Here is a 24,393-nt window from a genome sequence, read left to right on the forward strand (position 1 = left end):
GGTTACTGAGGGATAGACACTTACATCAGTCCCTGCAAGTTTATGTTCCAGAAAACTGGAAACAATCCTTTCCTGCTTTTCCACACTGTGAGTTTGTGAATGCAGTGCAACTTTTTCTACACACAGACCCATGTTTTCTTTATTCATTTATTTATTCAACTCTCATATGGAAATACTGTTACTGGCCTAAGCATCTTAGCATTCTTACATCATATTGCCTTGAATACCTGTATGTTCTGTAATGTGTATGAAGTGGCCCATATACATCAACAGTGATAAAAACACGAGGTAAAGACACTAGTAGCTCAATGGTTGACATATTTATTGAAGTGCTTCCCCCACATAAGCTATTCCTATCTCATAGCTATAAGGAGAAGATCTAAAATGCAATTTCAATCAGTGCATAAAGAGGGATGTGAATTCCATTGTTTCAGGATAATTTGTGTTTTATCTTAAAAAATAAAAAGAGACATGAAAAAATACAAAAATCTGCATATCAGGATGGCATGGTGTCCTACTATGTTTCTGCACTAAAGAATCAAATCCATCTCTAAATTCAGACAGCCCCAAACCATCTATAAAAGCATTGTTGTAGTTCAGTAATTGAAAAACACCCTAAAAACATATGGAAATTATGTTTGGCCTGGTTTCCATACCTATCAAAGAGGAAAGATTTCTGGCAAACCTGGAATATGTATTTTGAACATTGTATTTCTGCCAGCTGGCTTTTCACATTCTGTAGCAAGTTTGCACACTACTTTAGAAAATGTACTGAACTAGACCTGATTGAAAATCATGAAATAAATCACTGTAATAACAAACCAAACATCTTTATATGGTGGACCTAGCTGTTTCAAGTGTAATCAGCAAGTAAATGATACCGAAACTGTTGTCTTGATCACGAAATTCATGAATAAAGATGTGTGAAACTTGAAAACACTATCAATGCAGCACCTTCCGCTCCCCCGCTGCTGTTCACATGGCAGAAGAACATTTTACTTTGCTCGCAAGCGTTTCATTACAGATCGGTGCTCTCCCCTGCCCCACATCGACAGTAACAAATTGTTGCTCGCTGGTTACACAGGGTCCCAGCGGACCTAAACTCTGTTTGAGTTGAGTGGGTCTGGCACTGCCATTACTCCTGTGCCTGGGAGAGGCAGGGGCCACAAAGCCCTCGCTCAAGAACAGAACAGAGCGGTTCTTTGCCAGAGCAGGCGCTGGGGACAGGGAGCACGGGGAGGGTCGGCAGCCAGGGCAACAGGGAGTGTAAACACATCGCCCGGGCCGTTCTTGGGCGGCACGTCCATCTCTGCACTTTTCTTTTACCACCCTCTCCGTTCTTTTTAATGTGATACAGCCAAAACCAGTCAGGATGGAGATTAGCAGGGGGAAGGCAGGCAGAGAAGCGACCCCCGAGGGAAGAGCTGAACAAGAAGGCGGATTAGGATCCCCTGACCGGGTGGCGAGGTCGGGTGGGGTGGCGAAGGCGGACCGGCAGCTGACACGCCATCGCAGAGGCTCCAGAAGGGTAAGAAACTTGTTTTATTCCTTTCTCGAAACGCTGTTTTTGTAGCAGCGTAAAGCTGCATGCGTGGTTTTTTTGTAACCAGGCGCCCAAGATCCCACAGGCCTTGCGATGCATTAACCCCGGGTGCCTCCCCGTTGAGCTTCCCCAGACACACAGCCCGGCCGCACAGCGCCGTTACCGGGGCCAGTCTTTTAACGTGGACACCACGGCGCCAACAGCCCCCGGCAGCACCGCTGCGAGCGGCTCCGGTTGCCGCACGGCCCCCAGGCCCGGGCCGCTGGGGAAGCGGCGCGGCCGGGCCCTCCCCGCGCGCTCTGGGCGGCCGCCGCGCAGGCGCCCGGCGGGCCGAGGGGAGGCGGACCGGGCCGGGCTGGGCCAGCAGCGGGGCTCGGGCCGGGCCGGCAGCAGGGCTCGAGCCCCGGCAGTGCGGTGGCCGCGGCTGCACCATGCCCGTGCGGTTCAGGGTGAGCCGAACGGGAGCGGGGCCCGGCGGGGCGGGCGCGGCCCCGGGCGCAGGGGGCGGCAGGAGCGGGGCTGCGGCCGGTCCGGGGTAGCGGGGAAGGGAAGGGCCCTGCGCTGCGGCACCGGCCGGTAAAGGCAGAAGGAGTTCTGTCCTTCTGTCGGGTGACAGCGGGTCCAGGCTATTTTTGTTCTGGAAATCGTTTACTTGAAGACATAAGATACATGTTTGTGGTTTTGGTTTTTTAAAATTTTAAATTACTTTTTTGGTGCATGAAATGCTTCCAGGTTTTCTCAGCAATACTTTGTGTTCTCCGACGGGGGTGGGTTTGGAAGATGCAGAGCAGGCTGCCAGCTTAGCTCATGCTGCAGCAGCGTGTTGGTGATTTTCCTCCCTTCGGAGAGGTGTTACCGGCGGGAGCAGTGGAGCGGGATGTGCGCCGGTGGCTTGACAGACTCCTCTGTGTTTGCTGTAGGGACTGAGTGAATACAAGAGAAACTTCAAATGGAGGAGCCCAGAGTTTTGTAGCCCGTCCCAACAGCAGAAATCCTTGTGGGCAGGACTTCGGTCGGATCAGTTTGGTGAGTGCCCCTGGAAGCTGCCCCCTTGGTTGCAGCCAAGGCCCGGAAAGCTTCGCTGTGATGAGTGCATGGCCACAGTGAACTGGTGCTGTTTACAGTTTGTGCACTTTGCCATGAAATTAAAACTATAGTCTTAGTCATCATTTAGATAGAGTGTGATTTTGAACTCCATATTCTTTATGGCTACGCTGAAACTTTCTTTTCAATTAGTGCTATTTATATAAACCTTGGGAAAAAAAGTGGTTTCTGACATGCAGCATAAGCTCAAACCCAAACATGAAACACAAGTGCAGTGTTAACTCATCAAGGATGTGTCGAGGGTGGGATTGCTTTATTTGTGATGTATGGAAATAGTAAATAAAATCCCATTTTTAAGGGGAGACTAACTTGGGGCAAAGTTTGATAGAGTAAAATTGTTATGAGCCTGACAGGTACAGCTAACTGAAAGAGAAGGTCAGCCACTACAGCAAAAGCCTTGTGATACTGTAGTGTAGGATTTAAGGATTGTAGACATTATCATGACAGGAAAGTGTGGGGATAGAAAGCAGGAGGAAAAGGAAATAGCAATTGGATTGAAAGACCTGTAGGGAGCTAAAGAAGAGTAAGCTGAAAAGTGATGACAACTGCAGTGCTTTGAAAAAAAGTAGTAAAAAATAGTAATTATTGTAGTGGCGCAAGGCAGAGTAAAAAAAAATTGGTGCTGTACACTGCAGCTGCACTATGCAGTCTGTGTAATTAGAGTACAATGCATTCATTCTTACAATAATAAGTGTTCTGAATTTTGGCCTTGTAATTAAGAACTGACTACTGGCAATAGGGTTGACCACGTTCTTTTCACTGGCTGTTAGTTTTCTTGTTTTTCATCTCCCAGAATCAATTTGCACAGGGTTGCCCTGTGGACATTTTTGCTATATAGGGTTTAATCCAACATGATTCTGGAGCACCATGTTCCTGTCTGTTTAGTGGAAAGTCATTTGCAGATAGGAAAGAACACAGAATTTCACAGCCATGCCTGTAATTCATAGTCTGTCACTGCTCCAAGCTTTCTAGAAATCAGTTATGTGATTTCAGTTTATTGTTGTTATAGAGTGATATTATGTCTTCAGTGAATGTTTTTGTTATATCTAGTATGGCTTTTTCTCAGGAATCACTAGAGAACCAAAATTCATTTCCAAGAGAAGAGTACCTTACCATAATCCACAGATTTCGAAGTCCCTTGAATGGCCAGCAGACTGTGATTTGAATGACCAGCTGGAGACTGAAGCTGCAGAGTTGCACACTGTCCACGACAATGATAATGGGAATCAGGAAAAACTTAAAACACCAGAAGGACCCAGACTCCCCCCAAAAGTTCAGTCACATGTGGTAGATTCTGGTGGTGAAATAGCTCATGCCCTTGCAGAGAACAACATGAAGAAATCACCCTCAGAAGCTCCACCAAATCAAAATGAAGCATTTTCATCTCCAAAAAAGGAATCAGAAAAAATGGGTAATGGGGTAAGGGAATATGTTGTTTTTTTTTTTTTAATTGACCAGTCTAAAAATTACTAACAGTAATTTCATACCCGTGCTCAGCCTCTCTTGTCAAACTGTTTCACTCTTTTCTTGGTTTTGTATTTTGATATTCTTGTAGCTTCTTTGTTGGGAGAATAGTAAGTTTCTTAATTCAATAGAATTTGCTCTTCCTTTGCATCTTCAGAATGTGTCATCACTGCTGATTTCAATTTAACAAGGATTTAGCCAGTAATATGTAGATTTTGGGGTAGTTGACTATAATGAGAAAATGTACTTTTCATTCATTTTGTTCTTGAAACCAAAACCCAAACCATTGTTTTGAAAGTGTGTATTGAAAGATGTTTAAGTTGCAAAATATTGCAGGAAAGGGAACACTCATTGTGTGACCGTGGTTTTCAGGTGAAGGAAGAGATGAGAATGTTGACTCCATGTTCAGAAGTCTTGATTTATTATTTTATGATGTATATATATTACATTATAACTATACTAAAAAGAAATGGAAAGGTTTTCTCAGAAGCTAGCTAAGCTAAGAATAGAAAAGAATGATAACAAAGGCAGCTCTCTCGGACTCTGTCCAAGATGGCTTGGTCCTTGATTGGCCATTAATTATAAACATCCAAGATGGGCCAATCACAGGTGGACCTGTTGCATTCTACAGCAGCAGATAACCATTGTTTACATTCTGTCTCTGAGGCCTCTTAGCTTCTCAGAGGGAAAAATACTAAAGAAAGGATTTTTAGTGAAAAGATGTCCGTGACATCATTGTATTTTTTTTTTCATTGTCAGTTTCACAGAGCCCTTCAGAGGACAGCAGATGTAAATATCCCCAGAAATTCTGAATATCAAAGCCAGTTTGTCTGGAAGAATCCTAATGAAAAGTCACCAATACTTGCAGCTGAACAGGTAACATTACAGAATCCAAAAAGCAAATTAATACTTTCTTTTATGTATCAGCAAAGTTTACCTTTCAAAAAGATTTCCTTTTTTTTGCTCTTTTGGTGAATGAATGACAAACTTTAATGTTGTTACAATTATGCTACACTTCTCTATAGAGAGAAAAAAAAGTATTTGTTTCCACGTGATTTTTTATTGTGGTCAGGCCTAAGTATTTGTTCTCCTTAGGCCTTACGTTTAGCTCTTTCCTGTTCTTCTGTTTGCATTAATTTACCTGTTTTGCCCCAATTTCTTATTCTCAGTCTCCATCTCTGTGCACGTACACTTCTAAGCCCTTAAATGTGTCTCTCTAGTGTTTATTCTTTCATGAGAACAGCTTATATTTAAAAGTGAAGGTTTCTGATTTTAAGATAGTCTTGTGACGTTTTAATACATTTCATGAGCTTTTGGGCTTTGTAGGGTTGAAAATGCTGCTTTTTCTGGTGAGACCACAAAGAGTAACTGAGTGTGAGACTGCTTTGTGTTTTCAGTTAACTGTTACTGGGATCTTAGGAGACTTAGGATACTTAGGAGACTCAGTTTTTAGGTCAGTCTACAGTGTAAAGCAGGCACTTCTGCATTTGTCTTCTCTTTCTTCAGTAAGATCTTCAGAGGCAATAAATGTTGATAACTAAGATAATCAGTATCCTGTCTTTTTCTGTTGGAGTGCCAAGCAGGTGGATTTACTGCAAGATATGTTTCCAGCAGCCCCTTATCCAATGAAAACTCACTGAAATACATGATAGTACTATAGAGAAGCCAAAGGACCTTTTGAGGAAGAGGCAGTTTCCAGAAAGTCATCTTATGGAAAAAGTCAAAGAGAATTCCATTTCATTCTGTGTGCAATCAGTTTGATAATTTCTTTATTAATGCTTGTGAGCCTTGTGCTTTTTTTAGAAGAAAGACTTTTTTCCACAGCTAATGCAGAAGAAGAAGAAGAAGCAGTGAGAATAAGTCTGTAGGCACTATACATCCGTGGATAAGTAGAACCTAGGGAAAATTTAATGATAAAAATTATACATTGACAATCCCTTTCCCTTGAAGAGATTCTGTATTTCTTGAAGAAAATATCGAAGTTATCCAAGTTAGGTTATAATTCAGACCTAAATTCTCATAGCAAATCTATGAAACATGTATGCCTCTCACGTATGGCACAGTCTTGAAATTTGGAACCCCATGACCACATATGAGGCAAATTCTCTACCTTGATTTATAATGCTATGTTAGTTGGAAAGAAGTGGATTTTAATTTGCCCAAGCTCTAAGTTTCCAGCTCTAAAACTCAGAGCAGTTTTCTGTTACTTATGGACAGGACATATACTGAGGACTCATATGGAGGTTTTATGGCATGCCTTTAAAAAACCATGATCCTACATACAGCTCTGAAGGTGAACAAAAAAGAAAATAAACAAATAAACAAAACCTCTGATAGTAAATTTCAGTAAGAACAGTGTTTGATAACAGGTTTAACTGTGTCTGTCTTGGTCACTTTTAAATGTATTTAAATTTCTCTTTAATTTCTCCCAGAAGTTCATTAGTCTGCACATGCTATATTTTTACAGATGACTGTCTCTCTGCTCATATGTGAGTGTATTTGTGTGAATAAGTTAACAGATTTTGAAAATTTAGCCTTAAGATAAACAAATCACACTTTTTTCTTTGTTTTGTTTTCTTCCTCCCACACAGCTGATTTGCAACACAAAGAAATCCATACCTCCAGTTAAACCTCCTGCCATTACTTCTGAAGCTGCATATGAGAGAAATTCCAAGGGGTCTCCTCCTGTTAAGAGTCCACAAGAGAGAGATGGTTCAGAAGAGAAAGAATTTCTGGTGTGTTAACAAGTAAATACTTCCCAGAAAGAAAAGCTTTAGTAGTAGTTCTGCAGTTTTGATCTGTTCTGTATGGGGGTGGGTTAAGGTTGAAATTATTTAGTGTTGCTAGTGACACTGGACTCAGTAGTGGTTTTGCTGTATGAGACCAAAGAGTTCTGTACAGCTCTGCTCTTTGGGGGCTCTGTAGTGGGTCCTCTATAGAGCATTTTTTTTAGTTTTAAGTTTTTGAGTTTTGAAGTGATTTTACTTTTTGTTGTTGTTCAAAATTGACGCTTTATTTTTAGTAGTTAGGATAGTTTCTGCAATCTAAATCTCTGATTTATACTCTGATTGATACTGTTGTTGTATCTTGGTGTGCAGTAGGGCTAGATGGGAGGTCTGGAACTTTTAAATTTCATAAATCAGAGATAGTGATTTTTCTCCTCACAGTGGCAAGCAGTATCTCTGTATTCTTTCCATGTCAGCTGACTTTGCTTCCACTGGGCATACATCTTCCTTTTTTTGCCTTTCTGAGTCAGCTCCCTTATGACCTGTTCCAAAAAGCTGTCATTCTGCTTTTTTAGGAATCTTCTGGCCTGGGTTGTACCAGCTGTGTGGTGCTCCCAGTTAATCTGAGTCTCCTCACCACCCATCTCTATTGCTGACAGAACAGAAAGGGCCATTGTGAGACAAGGTGTTCATGAGGACCACTGCTGGGCTAAAGGTGTACTTAGCATGCAGTGCCTTGGCTTAAACTAAGCCATTGGTACTCCTGAGGGGATTGTTGGCTTGGAGGCTTTATCATTTGAAACTCAGATCTGCCCAGTTCTTTAAATCCCATCTGGGGGTGAGAAATTTTATGTCCCCTTTTCCTTCTTAGTAAATATGAAAAAAGCTTGAAAAGCCTGAGGCTTTCAGGAAGCATTTATCTGGTTTTAATACTGGAATTTCAGGTCATTTTTCAAGAACAGCTAATAAATGAAGCAAGAGGAGTCATGAGAAGGGAATTTTTGTGAAAATGCCTAAAAACTTGTTGTTTATAGCAATACCTCATCTCTGATCAGTATCTTGAAAAGGTTTTGGGGGATTTTGGTGGGTTTCAAATTTTTTTTTTATTTGAATTTGAACAATATCTGTGAAGATCTCTAGCATAATTGGAAGTCATGCATTGCATTTCTGAAAGAATGAAATAATCAGGAAAAAAAATCTTTGGTGTAAAACCCAAGCAAATCAATCTAAACATTTATAAAACAAAATAAATATTTTAAAGTTTACCTTTTGGACTCAGGTTAGAATGTGTAGATATTGCATTATTTTATTTCTGTGTTTCATGTTGAAGTAATTCTGTAAAGTGGTCAAAATGGATCATCTAGTTAGCAGAATGTTGCACTCAATCTTAACTTTGGCATTTTGCTAATTTATTTTTATCTTAAAAAAGAATGTGGTATTCTTGTTTGTATTAAATATTCAAAACAGCTAACACGAAAATTAATTGTTTGCAAGTGCTTGATGTCAAAAGAAATATGAGGGTTTTCAGATTGTTAGCTAATGTGGTATTTTTAAAATTATCTTTGCCTTAGAGTAAGAGGGAAGAACCGTTTCAAAAACCAGCAGAAGATGCAGCAAAACAAGGGAAATCAGAACAGAAACATCCTAAACAAAATAATAAGCAACATATCAGTCCAAAGCCCCTCACTTTACATACAAGTCGTGGGTATGTATAAAATAGGAAAACCTAGACTAGTGATTAGGTGTACAGTGGCCCAGTGTTTAGGATAATGGACTATGGACCTTTAACCACACCATGCTGCAGTTGCAGGGCCAGATGCTCCTTGCAGCACTGAGATTGAGCTGCTTGTGGGTACATCTAAACCTGATTTTAATTTCCATCCTCTTCTCTGGGCAGCAAAGTGGAAGCTTTGTTCACTCCTGTTCAGTTGAACCTTGTGATGCAATAACAGTAGTAGTAATGAAAACATGAGTGAAATAGAATCAGGGCAGTGCTGCTGCTTAACTTTCAACTGGTGCTTTGGAAGTCACCTTTCAAACTACTTTATCTATTGTGCCCACTCCACACCTTAAAACTGTGGTGATTGTACTTGATGTCTGCTTATTCTGGTCTGTAAAGGCTTGTGTGCCTGAGTAACAAAAGCAAACACACAAGGTAAATGAAAGAAATCTGTCCTTTTTCGAGTAATCTGGCAAGCATGAAAATGAAGTGAAATTGTATGTTATTGAGTGCTATCAGAGTATCTTTTTATTTTTGCCACATGGCCTACATTGCAAAAATTGAACTTGTATTTCCATTTCATACACATCCGAGATATGTCAAGAGCAATAAAAACCAAGAAGTAGGCTTTAAAATGCATAGATTATTCCATCTCTCCTGTCTTTGTGCTTAATGTATGCCCCAGCAATTGCTTTCATTCTTTGTGGCAGTGTTAAGGCATTAAATTGAAGATGGGAGGGGAGACTTACCTGCCTAAATGCTGGTGGATATTGGGATTTGATTACAAAATGATCACCCAAAATTCTATGAAATAAAATTGGTTTATGGAAAAGGGAGAGGATGTGGTATAGCTAAAACCTTTAACTACTTGGTTTTCATACTCTTTGCAGTAGATTGTAGTCAATTTTGCAGTGAGTAATGTGCAAAAAATTCTTGATCATTTGCTGGGGCTCTTTTCATCTAAAGGCAAATTTCTGCCTCTTATGCCTGCAGTGTAGTAGCACAAGACAAAATTCTCTTAAAAATCACTGGGCAAATAGCTCAAGTTCCCAATATGCAGACAGGATTGTTACTTGTATGCAAGCTGTGTTGCAATGCATGGACTGCTTTTGCAGCAGAATGACTGGGATCAGGTTCAACAGTATTGTGTTTTTTGTGCTAGTCCATTGGTTTGGCAACCAAAAGTGAAGGATTTCTGTCAGTTTTAAAGAAAAAGACATATTGAGAGAAATTTTGAATATAAAGGGTTTTTTGACCTTCGTAGTTTTCTTTTTACATTCATTTTATTCTCTGACTTCAGACTTTTATGACCTATTTCTGAAGAAGGATTGAAAAATAGGGCTTTTCCACCCCGTGCTGTATATATAAAAATTAAGTTGGTAATGTTCTGAAGCATGATTAAATCCAAAAATATCTTTAGCTTTAAGCTGATACATCCACAGTTCAGTGCTTAAGGACTCGAAGTACTACTTGCTGCCTCCTATAGTTTACATGATGTTAATTTTTCTGTGTTTGTATGTGTGTGGCAGAAGGGAAAAATGAACCCATCTTTTCAAGTACTGAGGCCTTTTGAAGATCAAAGCCAGTAGGACGTAGATGAATTATTCTGACCAGTGTTCTGGCAGTCAGATGTTTCCAGCAGCTCACCCCACCCATATGCAGTGAGCCTTTAAAATGGAGTTCATAGAAGGAAATGTCTCAGACACATTAATGCCAAACCATGCATTTTTACTTAAATGTACCTTCATCAGTGACTTAAATCAAGGTTCCACACTTTGCATTGAAGAAATTGAGGCTGATGTGTGTATTATGTTCTGGCTGTCAGGGCAAAAGCTTCTGGTGGAGGTGTTGCAAGGAAAAAGCAGTAGGAGTAAGTACTTGAAGGACCGCCAACTGTGAATGAGTATTTTTCACAGCTTTCCTCGTTGTGTTGGTTTGAGTTCTTGTTTGTGCCTGTGTTTTTTGTGGCTCACTGGCATTTAGGTGCAAGTATATTTATGCTTGTTGAGTAACTTTAAAAGTGCTCTTAAAGAGTATTTTGGATATCAAACTTTACTCTTTTTTTTTCTCCTCATTCTTGATTTCTTAGGAAGATGAACACTGAATATAGGTCAAAATTTTTGTCTCCAGCCCAGTATTTCTACAAAGACGGAGTTTGGTCTCGTATTAAGAATAAAGCTCACAACCAGGTTAGTATTCTTAGAAAATCTGAAGCCCGAGTATGCTTTGTAGTTTGATTTTTAGATGCAAAACTTTGAATTGTGTTATTTATAAGATACAGCTTTGAGATTGTAGTGCTCATGACTCAAGCTCCCAAAGGTGAGTATGCAAAGACAATTAGATTCTGACAAGTCAGTATAATACATAGGAAAAAGAAAAGAGATTATGAGACTAAAACAATTATTAATGTGTCCAAAGTGAGGGAGAAATTTTGTTTCCTGTACAGGTTCATTCAGGACAGTCTCTTGTGACAGGTAATGTTATTCTTGATGTTCAGCCCAGTTGTAATAAGCAGAAGTGTTCAAAATATGGGGTTGAATGATAGGAGATTCCAACCAAAATGTATCAGCCTAGGTTGGCTTTATGGTCAGGCTCAGTTTGGTAGCTTACCATGCCTGAATCCATTAAATGCAATCCACTGAATTCTGTCATACACAACATAAAATAGAGAACTTTTCTTGCAAGTTTCAGTCTGTGTATTTTCTTGTCGTTTATTCAGAAACTGCAATCCATATTATACTGTACATGAAGTCATCTGACAGAGTTGTGAAAATGCTGAGTAGCTTCAAGACCATAACATTTCTTAGCATTATTAAGTGTGATTCCTGAGTTAGTCAAGGAAATCAAAACCATTAATAGTGTGCTAAGAAACTGCTAGAGCTAGCTCTGCAACTCTGATTTCACTGAATTGACGTAGTCTTCTCCTAATAGAGAAGATAGAGGAGCCTTTGTGAGCTGATAGAGGGAGCCTTTGTAGGGCACCTGTGTGGCAAATACTTGGAAATGTGAATTTCTTCATCACTTCGGACCACGGTGATGTGGAAGGTGGAACTGGAGGAAATGGTTCTAGGGTGCTGGGCTTTGAGAATATAGGTTCTCTTTGAAAATAAGGTTATCTGAGAATTGCAGGAGTAGTCTGGTAGCTTTCAGTTCTGTGTTTTCTTGCTAGATTTAATATAGCAAGTAATTTTGCTTTTAGCAAAAAGAAAGAATTTCAGAATATATACAGAGAAATGAGAAATAGATCTCAATATTTAAAGTATATTAAAGTATGGGATGATGCATAATCTGAGTTTATGTATGCGTGCATGAGACAATCCATTCTTTGTAAATAGCCTCAAGAGGATGTTAAAGGACTGAAAAGAAGCAATATTTTAATTTTTATATGCATTGATATATGCATCAGATTTACTGTAACTAAGATTGCAAAATTTTATGAACTATTGCACGCAGCCTAAGTGGTATAGTGAATATTTCTGTAGAATATTATGTCATTTTTCTGGCATATAATACTGTAATTTTTTGATGTTGCATCATGAAAGATTCAAACCAATAAGGAGCAGTGCTCAGCTTTAAGAGCAATTGAGTGGTAGGCAACTAAAGGGTGAGCCTTGGGATATGGTGTGGCACAGTCAGCTGGGAGGAGTCACTGCAGTACAGTTGAGGGAAAGAATGAGGAGACTGCAAGTGGAAGATGGATGGTCAACTTTACATGTGGCATTTAATTAGAGTGTATGAAAAATCAAGGATTTCCCACACTGTCAAGATATGTTTGGAGTGCATCAGACTTTTCCACAGAGATTTTCTTGCTGAAAAGGATTTGCAGGAAACTAGAAAGAAGTTGCTTGGCATGTGGGTGACTTTCTGTCCAAAGCAGGCTTTCTGGAGTTCTGAGTCCAAACAGGCAAATGCCATTATGGAATCCTGGTGTGACCTTAGCCATAGTGATTATTTGTAGGCTGCTTCTCTGCAATTTATTATTAAGTGTGCTTTTCAGCAGTTGACCAAAAAAAAGTCTTTTCTAATTATGCTTTTGAAAAATTAATGTGAGCAATTCGTAATTGCAGTTGGACTCCCTAGGGCCTGTGTCCTGCTGAGTCAATGCTGCCTGCTGAGATGCTGAAGGAGATGGTTGTCCTTTGTACTTCTTCACAATTCACAGGAGACTTAGTATTCTTCCTCCTCCTGCAGTACCCTGTTGCTCTGGATTTACATTCCTTCTGTTCTGGCTATCATAATTAATTTTTTATTCTTCTAGTTCAAGTGAGTAATCCAGTAAATCACTTGCACATCAAACTTCAAATTCTCTGAAAACGACAAGCGTATCTTTTTAATGGGCTATTCTTTGGAAGTTTAGTGGGTCAAATTGTGGGCTGTTAGCTGGATATCCATCTGCTGCATCCAGTTACTTTTAGTGGGATTAGCTGAGTTTAGCCCACTAACTCTATTCCTTGCAGGAGGAATGAAGTGAAATCTATCATGAAGAAAGAATAAAAAAGAAAAGCTGTGAAAATGTAGTAGAGGAAATGTTAGTATTACTTTTCTGCTCTTTGACAAATACTTATTTCTTGTGGACCATTTTTAGTAAGTCAGAATTCACACAATATCACAAAATTGTTTTTAATAATTTAAACATAAGCTTCTTGGTTTTGCTTTTTCTCCCTGCACTTTAATTGTGTTTGGGTGAAGGACACAAGACAGCGAGTGTTTAAATGGTCTTAACTGTAAAAATGATGTTGTATACTGTTTGAAGAGGGGGGTTATCATTTTTACTGTTTTGGAGTAAAACTGACACCTGAACAGTTTTGTATCTCATTCTTGCAGTTACTGATAGCCTAGAAGGAATAATGTTGATGCTATGTCTTGCATACAATAGCACCCAGAATTCTTGTATTAATCTTAACTTTTCACTAATGTTTATGTAGCTAGAGACAATTGTAGTGTTTGCAGCATACAAACTCAGTATTACACATACACACACAGGTCTATTGATTTGAATTTATTATAAGTTAGTGGGGAATGTATTTTTGAGTGTTGATATTTATAAATCTAAATTAACTTCCTCAAGCTTGGCAAAAAACTGGTGGAATTCCCGTGCAGACTTTATTTGTTAGAGAGCTTTTTTTGAATCTCAGGGAGGCAGCATAGAGCTATGTTGGCAGATTTTTAGTATTTAGCTTCTTTCTTAGACTGAAGTAAAGTTACAAAGGTGATAATAACAATATCACTCTTGAGTGTTGAGAGGAAAAGTAAGAAATTGAAAAATAACTCTCTATTCTTCTCTTTAGGCATCTCAAAACACCCTAAATTCCATGTGGTATATGGAGGTTGGTTGCATCCAAGTTACTCTTTCAGTGTTTGGAGCACTGTGTCTGAGCACTGATGGAAAAACTAGAATCCAGCACTAAACTTATTCATAGTTACTGCATAAATTTTTGTGCTTTTGGAATGAATAATTGCCAATTTCGCTTTGACTTCATGGCTCAAACATGCTTACTGAATATATTATATTTGCTTTCCTCTTCTTACATGTACTGTGGCATGCAATGCAATGTTTGTGCTGTGGCTGGCCCTGTATTATGTATTATAATTTGCTTTTCTCTCCTAGCTGCCAGTAGCTAATGCAAATATTTATAGTAGCCTAATAGTGAAGTTTAAACAGCTGTGAAACTTACAGAACCTTGATGTCTAGGTGAGAGAGCTTCGAGAAAGAGCAAAGGCTTACAGGCAACGAGTAGAGGGAACACACTTCTCCCGATACCATTTCAATCAGATCCTGTCTGATTATAACAGTCTTTGGGATGTATCCTCAACTTCCAGTTCAGAAGAAGGAATCAGCAACAACATCAGAGCTCTAGATCTTGCTGGGTAAGGTTGTCATTCCTGCCTGTTATTCTGCAGCTTTGAAACTGAGCAAAATGCTGAATATAGGCTTGTATGGAAGTAGTTGTTTTTTGAGTACTTCTCATAATCTAATTTGCTGTTTAAATTGAAAATACAGCCCTAATTTACACTGCATTTTTGGAAAGAGTCTTCATAAAATCTAGTTTGAAAACGGGATGTGCTTAAGCATCAAATAAAACTGCAGTGGCAATTTAACCATTCATCATGTCAACCATACTAGTTTTAAATGTCTGAGCTGTTGTTCTTGCAAAGAACTGAACTGGATGAATATGTTCTGTACAGACACGTGTATTGTGCAAATCAGAGGTACAAAATGCTGTGTTCTTTCTTACCCAGTGTTTCTGAAAAAGAGGCTGCAGAAAGCCCTGAAGTGCTACAGCAACCTGACTCCAGAGAACAAGCTCATCAGGACAGCACAAAGAAAAACATGTCAGATGCTTTAACTGTTCCAGTCAAAAGACGTTTAGTTTGGGATGAACAAGAAGGTACTGAAGAAAGGGAAGATCAACAATTAACAGAAGAGAAAGAGGAAGAAAAGTCAGATGAACAGGCTGCAGTCATGGCCCAGCAATTAGAAGAAAACAATAAGGATGCTAAAGAAGATAAGAAAACTGAAGGGTAAAACTGAATGGTTTTTTGATGTATATATATATATGTATATATATATATGTGTGTGTGTGTGTATATATATACACACATGTATGTATACACACACACACACATATATATATATATATACCTATGTTTGTAGGTTAAATAGTTTTTGTGTTAAAGTGTAAGTTGGTGTGGTAGTATTTCTGTTTTGAACAGTACGATAAGGAATGAGAAGGTTTAAGACACTGAGCTGGTTGAGGGAAGTGGACCTATGATTAAAAATACTGTATTTCTAACTTGCAAGACAGAAGTTTCTAAAATCATGAATGATTCTAATGGTTTTCTCCAAAGCTATGAAATATGCAGTATGGGCCTCTTAGAACAGACTGTTCATTACACAGCAGCCAAGTTCAGTGAAAATTAAAGTTCATGATTTGTTTCAAGTTGACAGTGTAGAATTTGATAGGACAGGATACATGCTAATACTGTACTTAGGCATCTGTTTTTCTTAAAAATTTCATGGACAAAGATTAAGGACTTGGGAGAAAAAAAATAACTAATATCCAGTAATCACTGGTGGTTATGTTACTAAGCGGTGGGAAAAATGTGCCCAAACATTGGGAGATCAGCTCAGCATGTGCATAGTACAGTATTTGACATTTGAGAGATCCAAATTGTATCTAGTTTCAGAAGTCACTGGCTTTTTACTGTGCAAATTTTGCATAGCTTTTTTTGTAGAACAGTATTTTAGTTTGATGGACATATAATTCTGAATAGCTTTGACCCTTGTAGCCATTTCAGCTACACATTTTGTATTCCTCATTGCATTTTTTCTTTGGTGTTGCAGCACTAATCAAAGATAAGAAATTGTAATTGTCTCCATTTGGAGTAATACCATGTATTCAAACAAAAAAAAATTGAGATGTTAGACTTGAACAGATATTAAATGCAGGCTTTCAAAACCATCACCTAGAAACCTTTCTAAGTTTCTATTTAATTCTAGAAATAGTCTAGTTCATAGATGTCTCTGATTGACATTGTCCATTTTCTGTCATCTTGTTATGTGTGTTCTGAGATGTGCACTGGACTCAGCCATGCAGAGCAGTTTAATTCTTGCATGTTACACCTTCTTGAGAGCTAGAAATGAGGAATTCTTTGCCTAGATGTGTCTATCATGTACTGATAGAATCAGGTTTGTGGATATGCTGCCACCTCCTTTTGAAATGCACGTGGAGGCAGAGGACTGAAGTGGTAGTGCTGATGTGTATTATATATACATATATAATGTATGATATATATATTTACATCATATGATGATGTGTGTCTAATCACCTAGGGGCTATAACCATTACAGAAATTTGGGATATTTGGCTTCAGTTCCACCACATTGACTGAAGGATGTCAAACCCACACTCCCACCTCTTAGGCAGCAATCATGTTCAAAGTTTTTCTGGGTTCAAAGTTTTCCAGCCCTGCTACTGAGCCTCTGTATTGTGCAGCAGTATGCTCAGGGTTTTTCAGGACAAAGAGAGCCTGGATATATAGCTTGAGATTGTTCAAAATACAGAAATTGAGGCTTAAGAGCTGGAATCCAGGACTCCCCTTGGCAAGTGAATGTTTTAGCTACAGGCTGTTGGGGTGTTAAGGCCTTAACTGTCTTGCCTTGGGCTTCATTGTAGGAATGGATTGGAAACAAAGCTTGAGTGCAAGACTCCTGAGTCCTTCCTTAGCTAATCCTTTAATCATTACTCTTTTTTTTTTTTTCAGTGAGAATGCCTTAGTATTGAACACTTCTGCAGCTGTGTCAGATTCTTCTGTATCCTCAAGGAAAGGCAGCAAGCACCCCACTCTGAAGCTGAGAGCTCTTGCAGGAGCCCCGAGGACTCATCATAATCACACTACCCCAGCTGTTGGTAAAAACACTTGTAAATGCAATGCAATGTTTCAAGAACTAAAGAAAAAGTACATAATTGAATTAATTTATTATGTTACTTAATGAAATAAGGCATTTTTCATCTTTTCCAATACAATAGGAGGTACTGTTCTAGCATCTGCTCCTAAGTTCAAGTCTTCATCTTCACCTCAGAGAAGGCAAAACTTAGCAGCAAACCCTACAAAAAAAGAGTCCTTCCAGGTGAGCCAGAAAACAGACTTACCATGATGAATTTTAAGTGCTCTTTTAAAGCAATAATTAATAATTTATTTAAGAAATCTTTTTCTTTAGTTGTTAGTTGCTGTCTTAAAATTGTCAGTATCTGTGACTAAAAAAGGCATGTCTGAATACTTAGGGTTTTTTGGGGTGTCAAACAAATGAGTTGAGACTACTGGAGTGAGATTAGATATGTTTCATTTTGGCCTCTTTGGCTAAATGCACAGGATCCATTTACAGAAAAATAAAAAAGTTGCCAGTAGAATTTTCCCTTAATGTTACTGTAGCCATTGATATATGGCACAACTCCAGATTGCTTGAGTTGGAAGAAATTCAAGAGGGAGAGGGGTGCTTAGTTAAAAGGTAGGTTAATGTGCCATAATAGTTTCACTTTTCCATTACTTCTGTGCTGCTTTTACTTTACTTGCAGCTTTGGTAGTTACTTAAAGAAAAATAGAAACATTTAGGAGTAGTTATTCTCAAAATTTTGGTAGTTGTTTGTCAAGTTGTGCTTGCACTGTGTTGTACAAAGAGATCTACCATTTGACTGCATACATCCTCTGCAGTAAGTTCTGTGACAGAAGCAGGACAATTGCATGAGTTGATTATGTAAAATCTAAAAAATCACACTTTTAGAAAATAAGCTCTTGGTTTGATCTGATTAGATTACTTTCAGTCCATGTTAAATACTTTTTATTAGGAACAGATTTTCTTTACACTCACAAGCTTGGAATACTTTTTCTTTTAGTACTTGCATGAGAAGTATAAAATTGTACAGTCAACATTTGCTGCATATGTGAGAGTCTGTACTTGGAGACTGTATATGAGATGTTGTGGTTTTGTGCTTTTTATGATCCTTCCTTTTTTTTTCTTTCTATTACTTTTTTAGCCTGATGTGAAAATGGAAGCCACTTCACTCTTTAACTCTGCACCTGCTGGGCTGGGAACTGTGGATCCTCTGCCACTTAGGCAGGATCAGTGGCCTCATAAAAGGGTTGCTGATGAACAAGTTTCTCTTGCTTCAGCCCATCAAGAGCAGTCAAAGTCAGCAAAAAGCTGCTCTGTGCCTTGCTGGAGTCCCTCTCATCGTATTCAAGGGACTCTTAAGGATCCAGAATTCCAGCATAATGGTGGGTTTTGTTTATTAAGTCTGTGTTAGACTGATGCAGGATGTAAGTGACTACTGTGCAGTGCTTAGGCCAAGAGGTGCTGAGCTTGCTGCCTTACAGTATCTACAAAGATTGTGCTGTTTAAAAACAAAAGCTTTTTAACTATATGGTTTGTTAGTCTTGCTGAGGAAATGTGTACAACATCCATCTTAGTTTCAGATTCCACTGATATCACTGTATTACAGTGATCAGTTTGTTGTCTGATTTTGCTTTATTAATTTCAATAAATACTACTCATGAGAATAATTTGGTTTAGCATGAACAGCTCTAAATTTTAATATTTAAGCTGCAACTGGATGGTGTGACACTCTTCCAGCTGCAATTGCTAACTGCAGTGTGTAAGTGGGACCTCTATGATGTAGTATTATTTTGGAAAAATAGTGGATTTCTGAGAGGTAAGCTGCTTAAAATTATTCCTGCAGGATAAGGAAACTAGAAAACTATGTCTATAAGGTTTATTGGATATTGAGAAAAACCTTTTCTTGGCTGAGGAGGGATTTGTACTGAAGCATTTCAAAAGTGTTTAACAATGTTTAAGAGTACTGGGGATGTAAATTTGATAAAGAAAAGACTTCTTGTCCTCTTAGTCTCCATTCTAGTAAGATTTCCCACAGCTGCTTCAGGTCCCACAATGCTTGGACTTTTGATTACAGAGATTAGCTAAAAGAAGTATTTCTATTCTAGAACAGAACATGCAGTTGTCAAGTTAAGCAGGAAGGTGAAATGCAGATAATTTCCTCAGAAAGGTTAAAATTTGCTGGTTTCTAGTTCTGCACCTTGAGTGCAGTTCATTAAGTGACTTGTAGCATGTACCAAAGAATGGTGTCTTGAGAAGAATGCAGTGGAGCAAGATTATTTTACCTCATCTTAGGGTAAGGAGTCTGGTAGAATTTTCCTGTGGGCTATTTATAAGACTCTTGTTTTGGAAATAATGTTACAAAATTTTTAGATGGTCTAAAATTAAATATTATCTTTGGTCTGTTTTGAAATTATTCAAAACTGTGCCTTTTGACTTTTTGTCCTAGGGAATCTTGGCAATCCAAAAGCGAGAACTTTCCAATTGCCCCTTCGGGAAAGAAACCGTAATGATGAAGGTATTTCTTGTCCCAAAGTATTATTGTAAATCATGTATGTAGCCTAAATAAATTTTAACTTCTGCATTAATGTGAGATGTTTCTGAATGCAGTAAGTAATGCTGGTTTATGTGCTTGCCTGAATAGCTGTAGTGTATTTTTATCAACATAATTTGAACATATTCAACCTAGTAATCTGAAATAGGAATATGAAGGTTTAGGGAATATGATTAAACCATTAAATGTGGCTGAAAATTAGCAGACCATTGTGGCTCTCGGTATGGTTACTGTAGGTTGGTTAGTTCCATACCTTAAATTGTTTCCTGCCCACACATTTTTAAGCTTTTGTGTTGATAGCGACCAAGAGAAACTGCAACACGGCCCAAATTGCAGCTGGAGTAACTTTGGTTGCAACTTAAGGTAGCACAAACTTCAGGATAAAGGTTTTGCATCTGAGACTTTAGCCCCAGATGTGCAACATGAAATGATCCCTCTTGACTTTAATTTTCCCACCTGTCCTCTGCTCAGTGTGTTAGGGGTGCTTATGGCATGCTGCTATTCTGATTGGTGTTTTGGGCTTTTTTTTAATGTTTATTTTAAAGTTAATCTACGAGAGCAGCCATTATGCAGCTGCATCTTCTTGGCCTTTTTGTGGGCAGACACAAATAAACTCTTTCAGTAGCATGAGTCAACCAAAGGCACTGTATCTGCCATACACTTTTTCTTAGTGTGGTGTCTGCAGTTGAGCCTGGTGTGGTGCTGTGCTAGTTGCAATCACCTGGTTTGGTTCAGCTCAGACTATGGCAGAGCAGGTTTATATCTGAATCTGATTGCAGTTTATTTATAGTTATACCACCAAAAGCTTATTTTTGTACCCCTTGGCGCTTCTTTGCTCCTTGGGTTTTAACCAAGATTCAGGCTGATTCTCTGTTTTACTCATTGCAGTTGGCTGCAAAATATGTGGGTGGTGCAGATGGCTCAGCCAAGCTTCTGTGCAACTGCATAAAACATGCAAAATCCTGTAGTACTCTGCAGCTTGCTGCACACAGATTGCTGCCCACAGCTTAAATGCTGTAGCTGCTGTTTCTTTTTTATTTTTCCCTGTGAGCTGAATGGTACTGTATGAACTTGCAGAAACAGGTGAAATGTGCCAGCTCCCAGATACTTTGTATGCCCATATTTGTTCAGGTACAAACTTGGGAGTTATTCCAATGACATGTCGGTTTGCAGAAGTGCAGTTTGCAGTTTTCTTATACGTGGGAATATAGTTGTTATACATAGTGTGTGATCCTGTTACAGGCTGTTAGGTTCACTGTATTTTAAGAATTTAGAAACTCTGCTGAAAAGTTATTTCAAACACTGACAGAATATTGGTGCTGTTTGGATTGAGTTGAGGAATTTCTCCCTGGATTTTTTTTTGTTGGTGACACGTCTGGTGGCTAGTGATACAGTTCTTTCTAATCCAGTGCAGGAGAATGTGTGTAATTAGGGTCATTTTTCATAGAGGCCATCTTGACAGACCTGTAGCAACATTTTAATAATGCTGTTGAAGAATTATAATGTGCTTTATCAGGCGAGCAACATCAAGACTGATTAGTGTTAGGAGTTTTACTGTGTGTGGAATGGACCCTGTATTCCAAAGGAAGACCCTCCAAAAGTATATTTCTAAAGCCTGCTTCTTCTTGTCTTTGTGGTAAACTTCTGTTTTCTTCAGAAGACATGTTCCTTTTAACAGCTTTTGGCACACTAGCTGGATTTGGCGCAGAAGGGCTCTTCTTAGCAGCATGGGTTCTGATATTTTAGTCATATTATTCTAAGGTTGTCTGCTTTGCTTGAAGCAGTGGATTGCTTTCAAGAATATGTCATTACCAGAGTGTAATCTATATAGATTTCAGTGGTAGAGGAACAATTCCTGAGGTCTTCTGACTCAGGAGAGTAAAGATCAAGGTGGCTTGGAGAATTGGGCAATTCCCAGGTGAACAGAGGGGTCTCATTCTGGAGTTTCTCAAGAGGTGGGCACGTAACTCTCTTAAACTTACCTAACATACTAGAGGCTTCCTTGTGAGTCTCTTCTCCAGCGTGTCAGTTGCCAAGTAATTGAATTGAAGTGTATTGTGGTACTATTTTAGCATCCATTGTGAAAGAGGGCATAAAAAATATTCAAAAAAAATGTCAGCTGTGTTTGAATATGTATGTTTAATCTTCCTATTTACTTTTTCCCTTGCGTTACCACAGATGACAGGCTGTCTCAGATTTCTGCTCGCTCAGCAGCATCTAGTTCTCTTGCTTCTCAGATCCTGGAACGAGCTCAGAAGAGGAAGGATTTCTGGGGCAAGGCATAGTCTCTCCTTCCTGTTGTATAGAAACTATTCAGTAAAATGATTTATTTTGTATAGCTTGTAGTGTACATTTTAAAAAATTGTGATTGTTGGTTTCACACAGCATCCTTTCACTTACCATTGATACGGCTCAAGTTTTAGGACCTGGCATCCCAATTGAAAATTAAGTATTTAAACTGGTGTTGTTGAAAATTAATGTTCTTTATATCTGAGAGTGAGGTCTTAATTCACTCTGTTACAACAGCCTTGTGAGGCTTTTTTTTACAGTGCCATGCCACCTTTTGACACTGAGATAATTATTTTTTTACGGAACCTGTGTGTGACTTTTCAAGGTATTTGCTGCAGTCATGCAGTATGACCTGGACCAGTATTTAGGGGCAACACCATCGTTCATCAAATATCTCAGTTCCTTTATTTTATCAAGTTATCTTAAGGGCAGCTGTGGTATATGCATTTATGTTACTGTATGAATTGTCAGCATAACACAGTGCTGTAACAAAGAGTTACTTTTACTACTTACTACTGTTAACCTTTTACCAAAAAATTCTAATTTCTTAATGACACTTACATAGATTGTCATTAACTGTAGAACACACAGGAGTTTAAGAAAAGCGAAGCATTATGGTTTGTTCACTGTCCACAGGTTTTTGGCCAGGATGACTGTCAGAGTTAAGAGTGTACAATACTGCAATTTGTCAGCTATACTAATATGAATGCTTGTCTCGTCAACTAAGAGCCATGTTAATTTCAGCTTCTCTAGAAAAAGCAAATTCAGCCACCTTAACCAGTGGTGTTCCCCAGTTCCACTTCAAACTCAGGTATTTAGGACTAGTGATCTCTTCAAGTAAACTCAAAAGAATGTTTTTTTTCCTTGACTTTTATATTTTAATTACCTCTTATCTTAGTTTCCTGTTTTGAGGAGACTGATTATGATTGTTACATTATGATTGTTACATGTTGCATTATGATTGTTACAGTGAAAAGTGTCTGTGATTTATGCTGACAGCTCATTTTATCTTTCCAAGTGATGCAGACAAGATAAATGAAGTAGAGGAAATATGTGGCTAGCAAGCAGTTTAGTTCTCTGTGTGGCTTCAGGTTTTAATACTACTTTATTTGAAAATTTTGTACAAGAACAATTTGAAATTTGTACACACTTGATTGCATTTTGATTTTGTATGTAATTATGTATGCATATTACTGAAAATAAAAATGGTTGTTTGCTTTGTTTCTATTTAAGTCATGCTGGATAATTTGGCAGAGCCTATTACATTGGCACTTCTCTGTTCTCTGTTTCACCTGTTCAGCTCAAATATCTGCAGACTTAAGAAAGACGTTACCTCAGAGCTGATCTTCAGAAAGAGTAATTTATTGAAGCTAGATATGTTGACCCTAGAAATCAGAACTGGCTACAGGTATTCTAAATGGTGACTTGCAGCAGATGGGTGTTACACATGCTGGAAAGGCTGCAATGCCCAAAGGGTCAGTCCCCAATAAATTATTTAAAGAGCAAGTGAATTAGTGCTGTCCAGTACTGATGATATTAGAAAAGGGTGTTTGCTTCTTCCAGAAATTGTATGTTACAGGGGCTTCCTACCAGTGGACTTGTTTGAAACAAATCAAGGTATTTTATTTTATCTCAAGGGCTTCTGGGATTGTTCTGTGGTGTTCACTTAATGTGTAAGTTATAATTGATCATAAAATTTCTACTGAAAGGGAGAATGTGCAACAGCATTGATGAAAATTTCCATTTTTCCTCTAAAATGATCGTTTTATATTGGAAAACTTAATGGCTAAAAGGGGAAATATTTTTTTTTTCACGATGATATGTTACTGTGATGTGGGTGCATTGATTTTGAAGTACCTATCTACATTATTCATATCACCATGTTCTCCTTGTTTTCCTGGCCAAGAGCTCTCATCATCTGTTATTTCTCTGTGATACCTGTTAATTGACTTTTATGAACTATGTCCTCTTTCTTTGTTTTTTCCATGTTTGCCTAGTTTTCCTGGCTGTCTGACAGCTCTGTCAAGAGTTTTTGTGCAGGTCTGATTTTGAGGCCTGTAAGTGGCAGATACTATAACACCATATGTGCCAGTGTTGCTTACAGTGTTGTCTGTGGTGGCACAGGTGAGTCTGGTACATCTGAGGCAGCTCAGTTTGTCAGATGTGTGCAGTATGGCTCATGTGTATTGATTTCTGCCAGGCAGAGAATAGCTATGGTAAAGGGGGGACACATTTTTGTTGCATAGGGGTACACACCAATTTAGATGTTGGAATGAAAGTTCATGGTGTCTCACACATCACTGGACATTATTTCCCATCTAAACAACTTCTAGTATGTGCCTGAAATAATCTAATTGAATTATTTCTGGACAGAGGTTTTCAAAGGGAAGTGTAGACAAAATACCTGGTTTTGAGTTACACTAGTGCAAAGCTTCTGAAATGTGTGCTGTGGTCTTCAAAGTAGATGTAAAATTCTTTATGTTCAAGAGGAATTTTGGTTTTTCTAAATATTTCAGACCAGCCTTCAAACATATTTCCTGTTGTGCTTTCAAGCAAGCTGAACGTGGAAAAAATGTTCAAAAGTGCACCCTTTATTAATAA

At 38.6% G+C, this 24,393-nt stretch overlaps 1 protein-coding gene across 4 annotated transcripts; it reads left to right on the forward strand.

Moving 5' to 3' along the window:
• Nucleotides 1–1,252: 1,252 nt before the first annotated feature.
• On the forward strand, nucleotides 1,253–23,024 carry MDM1 (Mdm1 nuclear protein). 4 transcript variants are annotated; one of them, XM_077178842.1, is made up of 15 exons: nucleotides 1,255–1,528; nucleotides 2,464–2,569; nucleotides 3,714–4,066; nucleotides 4,871–4,987; nucleotides 6,703–6,846; nucleotides 8,409–8,542; nucleotides 10,647–10,746; nucleotides 13,846–13,884; nucleotides 14,250–14,425; nucleotides 14,798–15,079; nucleotides 16,823–16,968; nucleotides 17,089–17,189; nucleotides 18,094–18,334; nucleotides 19,399–19,467; nucleotides 21,682–23,024. In XM_077178842.1, exons 1-15 carry the CDS (start codon nucleotides 1,373–1,375, stop codon nucleotides 21,786–21,788), a joined length of 2,271 nt encoding a protein of 756 aa, XP_077034957.1. In that variant the 5' UTR covers nucleotides 1,255–1,372; the 3' UTR covers nucleotides 21,789–23,024. The 4 variants fall into 4 exon arrangements, with proteins under 4 accessions (XP_077034959.1, XP_077034957.1, XP_054487880.2 ...); XM_054631905.2 differs by lacking the exon at nucleotides 1,255–1,528 and adding an exon at nucleotides 1,835–1,992; XM_077178844.1 differs by lacking the exon at nucleotides 13,846–13,884 and having other exon boundaries at nucleotides 1,253–1,528.
• Nucleotides 23,025–24,393: the final 1,369 nt, after the last annotated feature.

Source organism: Agelaius phoeniceus, chromosome 5 (genome assembly GCF_051311805.1).
Source record: "Agelaius phoeniceus isolate bAgePho1 chromosome 5, bAgePho1.hap1, whole genome shotgun sequence".
NCBI classification, from domain to species: domain Eukaryota; kingdom Metazoa; phylum Chordata; class Aves; order Passeriformes; family Icteridae; genus Agelaius; species Agelaius phoeniceus.

What these genes read in the sequence shown, in the direction of transcription:
- MDM1 (XM_077178842.1), top strand. Translation starts at nt 1,373, where the DNA reads ATGGAGATTAGCAGGGGGAAGGCAGGCAGAGAAGCGACCCCCGAGGGA. An exon ending in AGAATAAAGCTCACAACCAG is followed by an intron (nt 10,747 to 13,845) that starts GTTAGTATTCTT and finishes TCTTCTCTTTAG; the next exon opens with GCATCTCAAAACACCCTAAA. An exon ending in TCACACTACCCCAGCTGTTG is followed by an intron (nt 16,969 to 17,088) that starts GTAAAAACACTT and finishes CCAATACAATAG; the next exon opens with GAGGTACTGTTCTAGCATCT.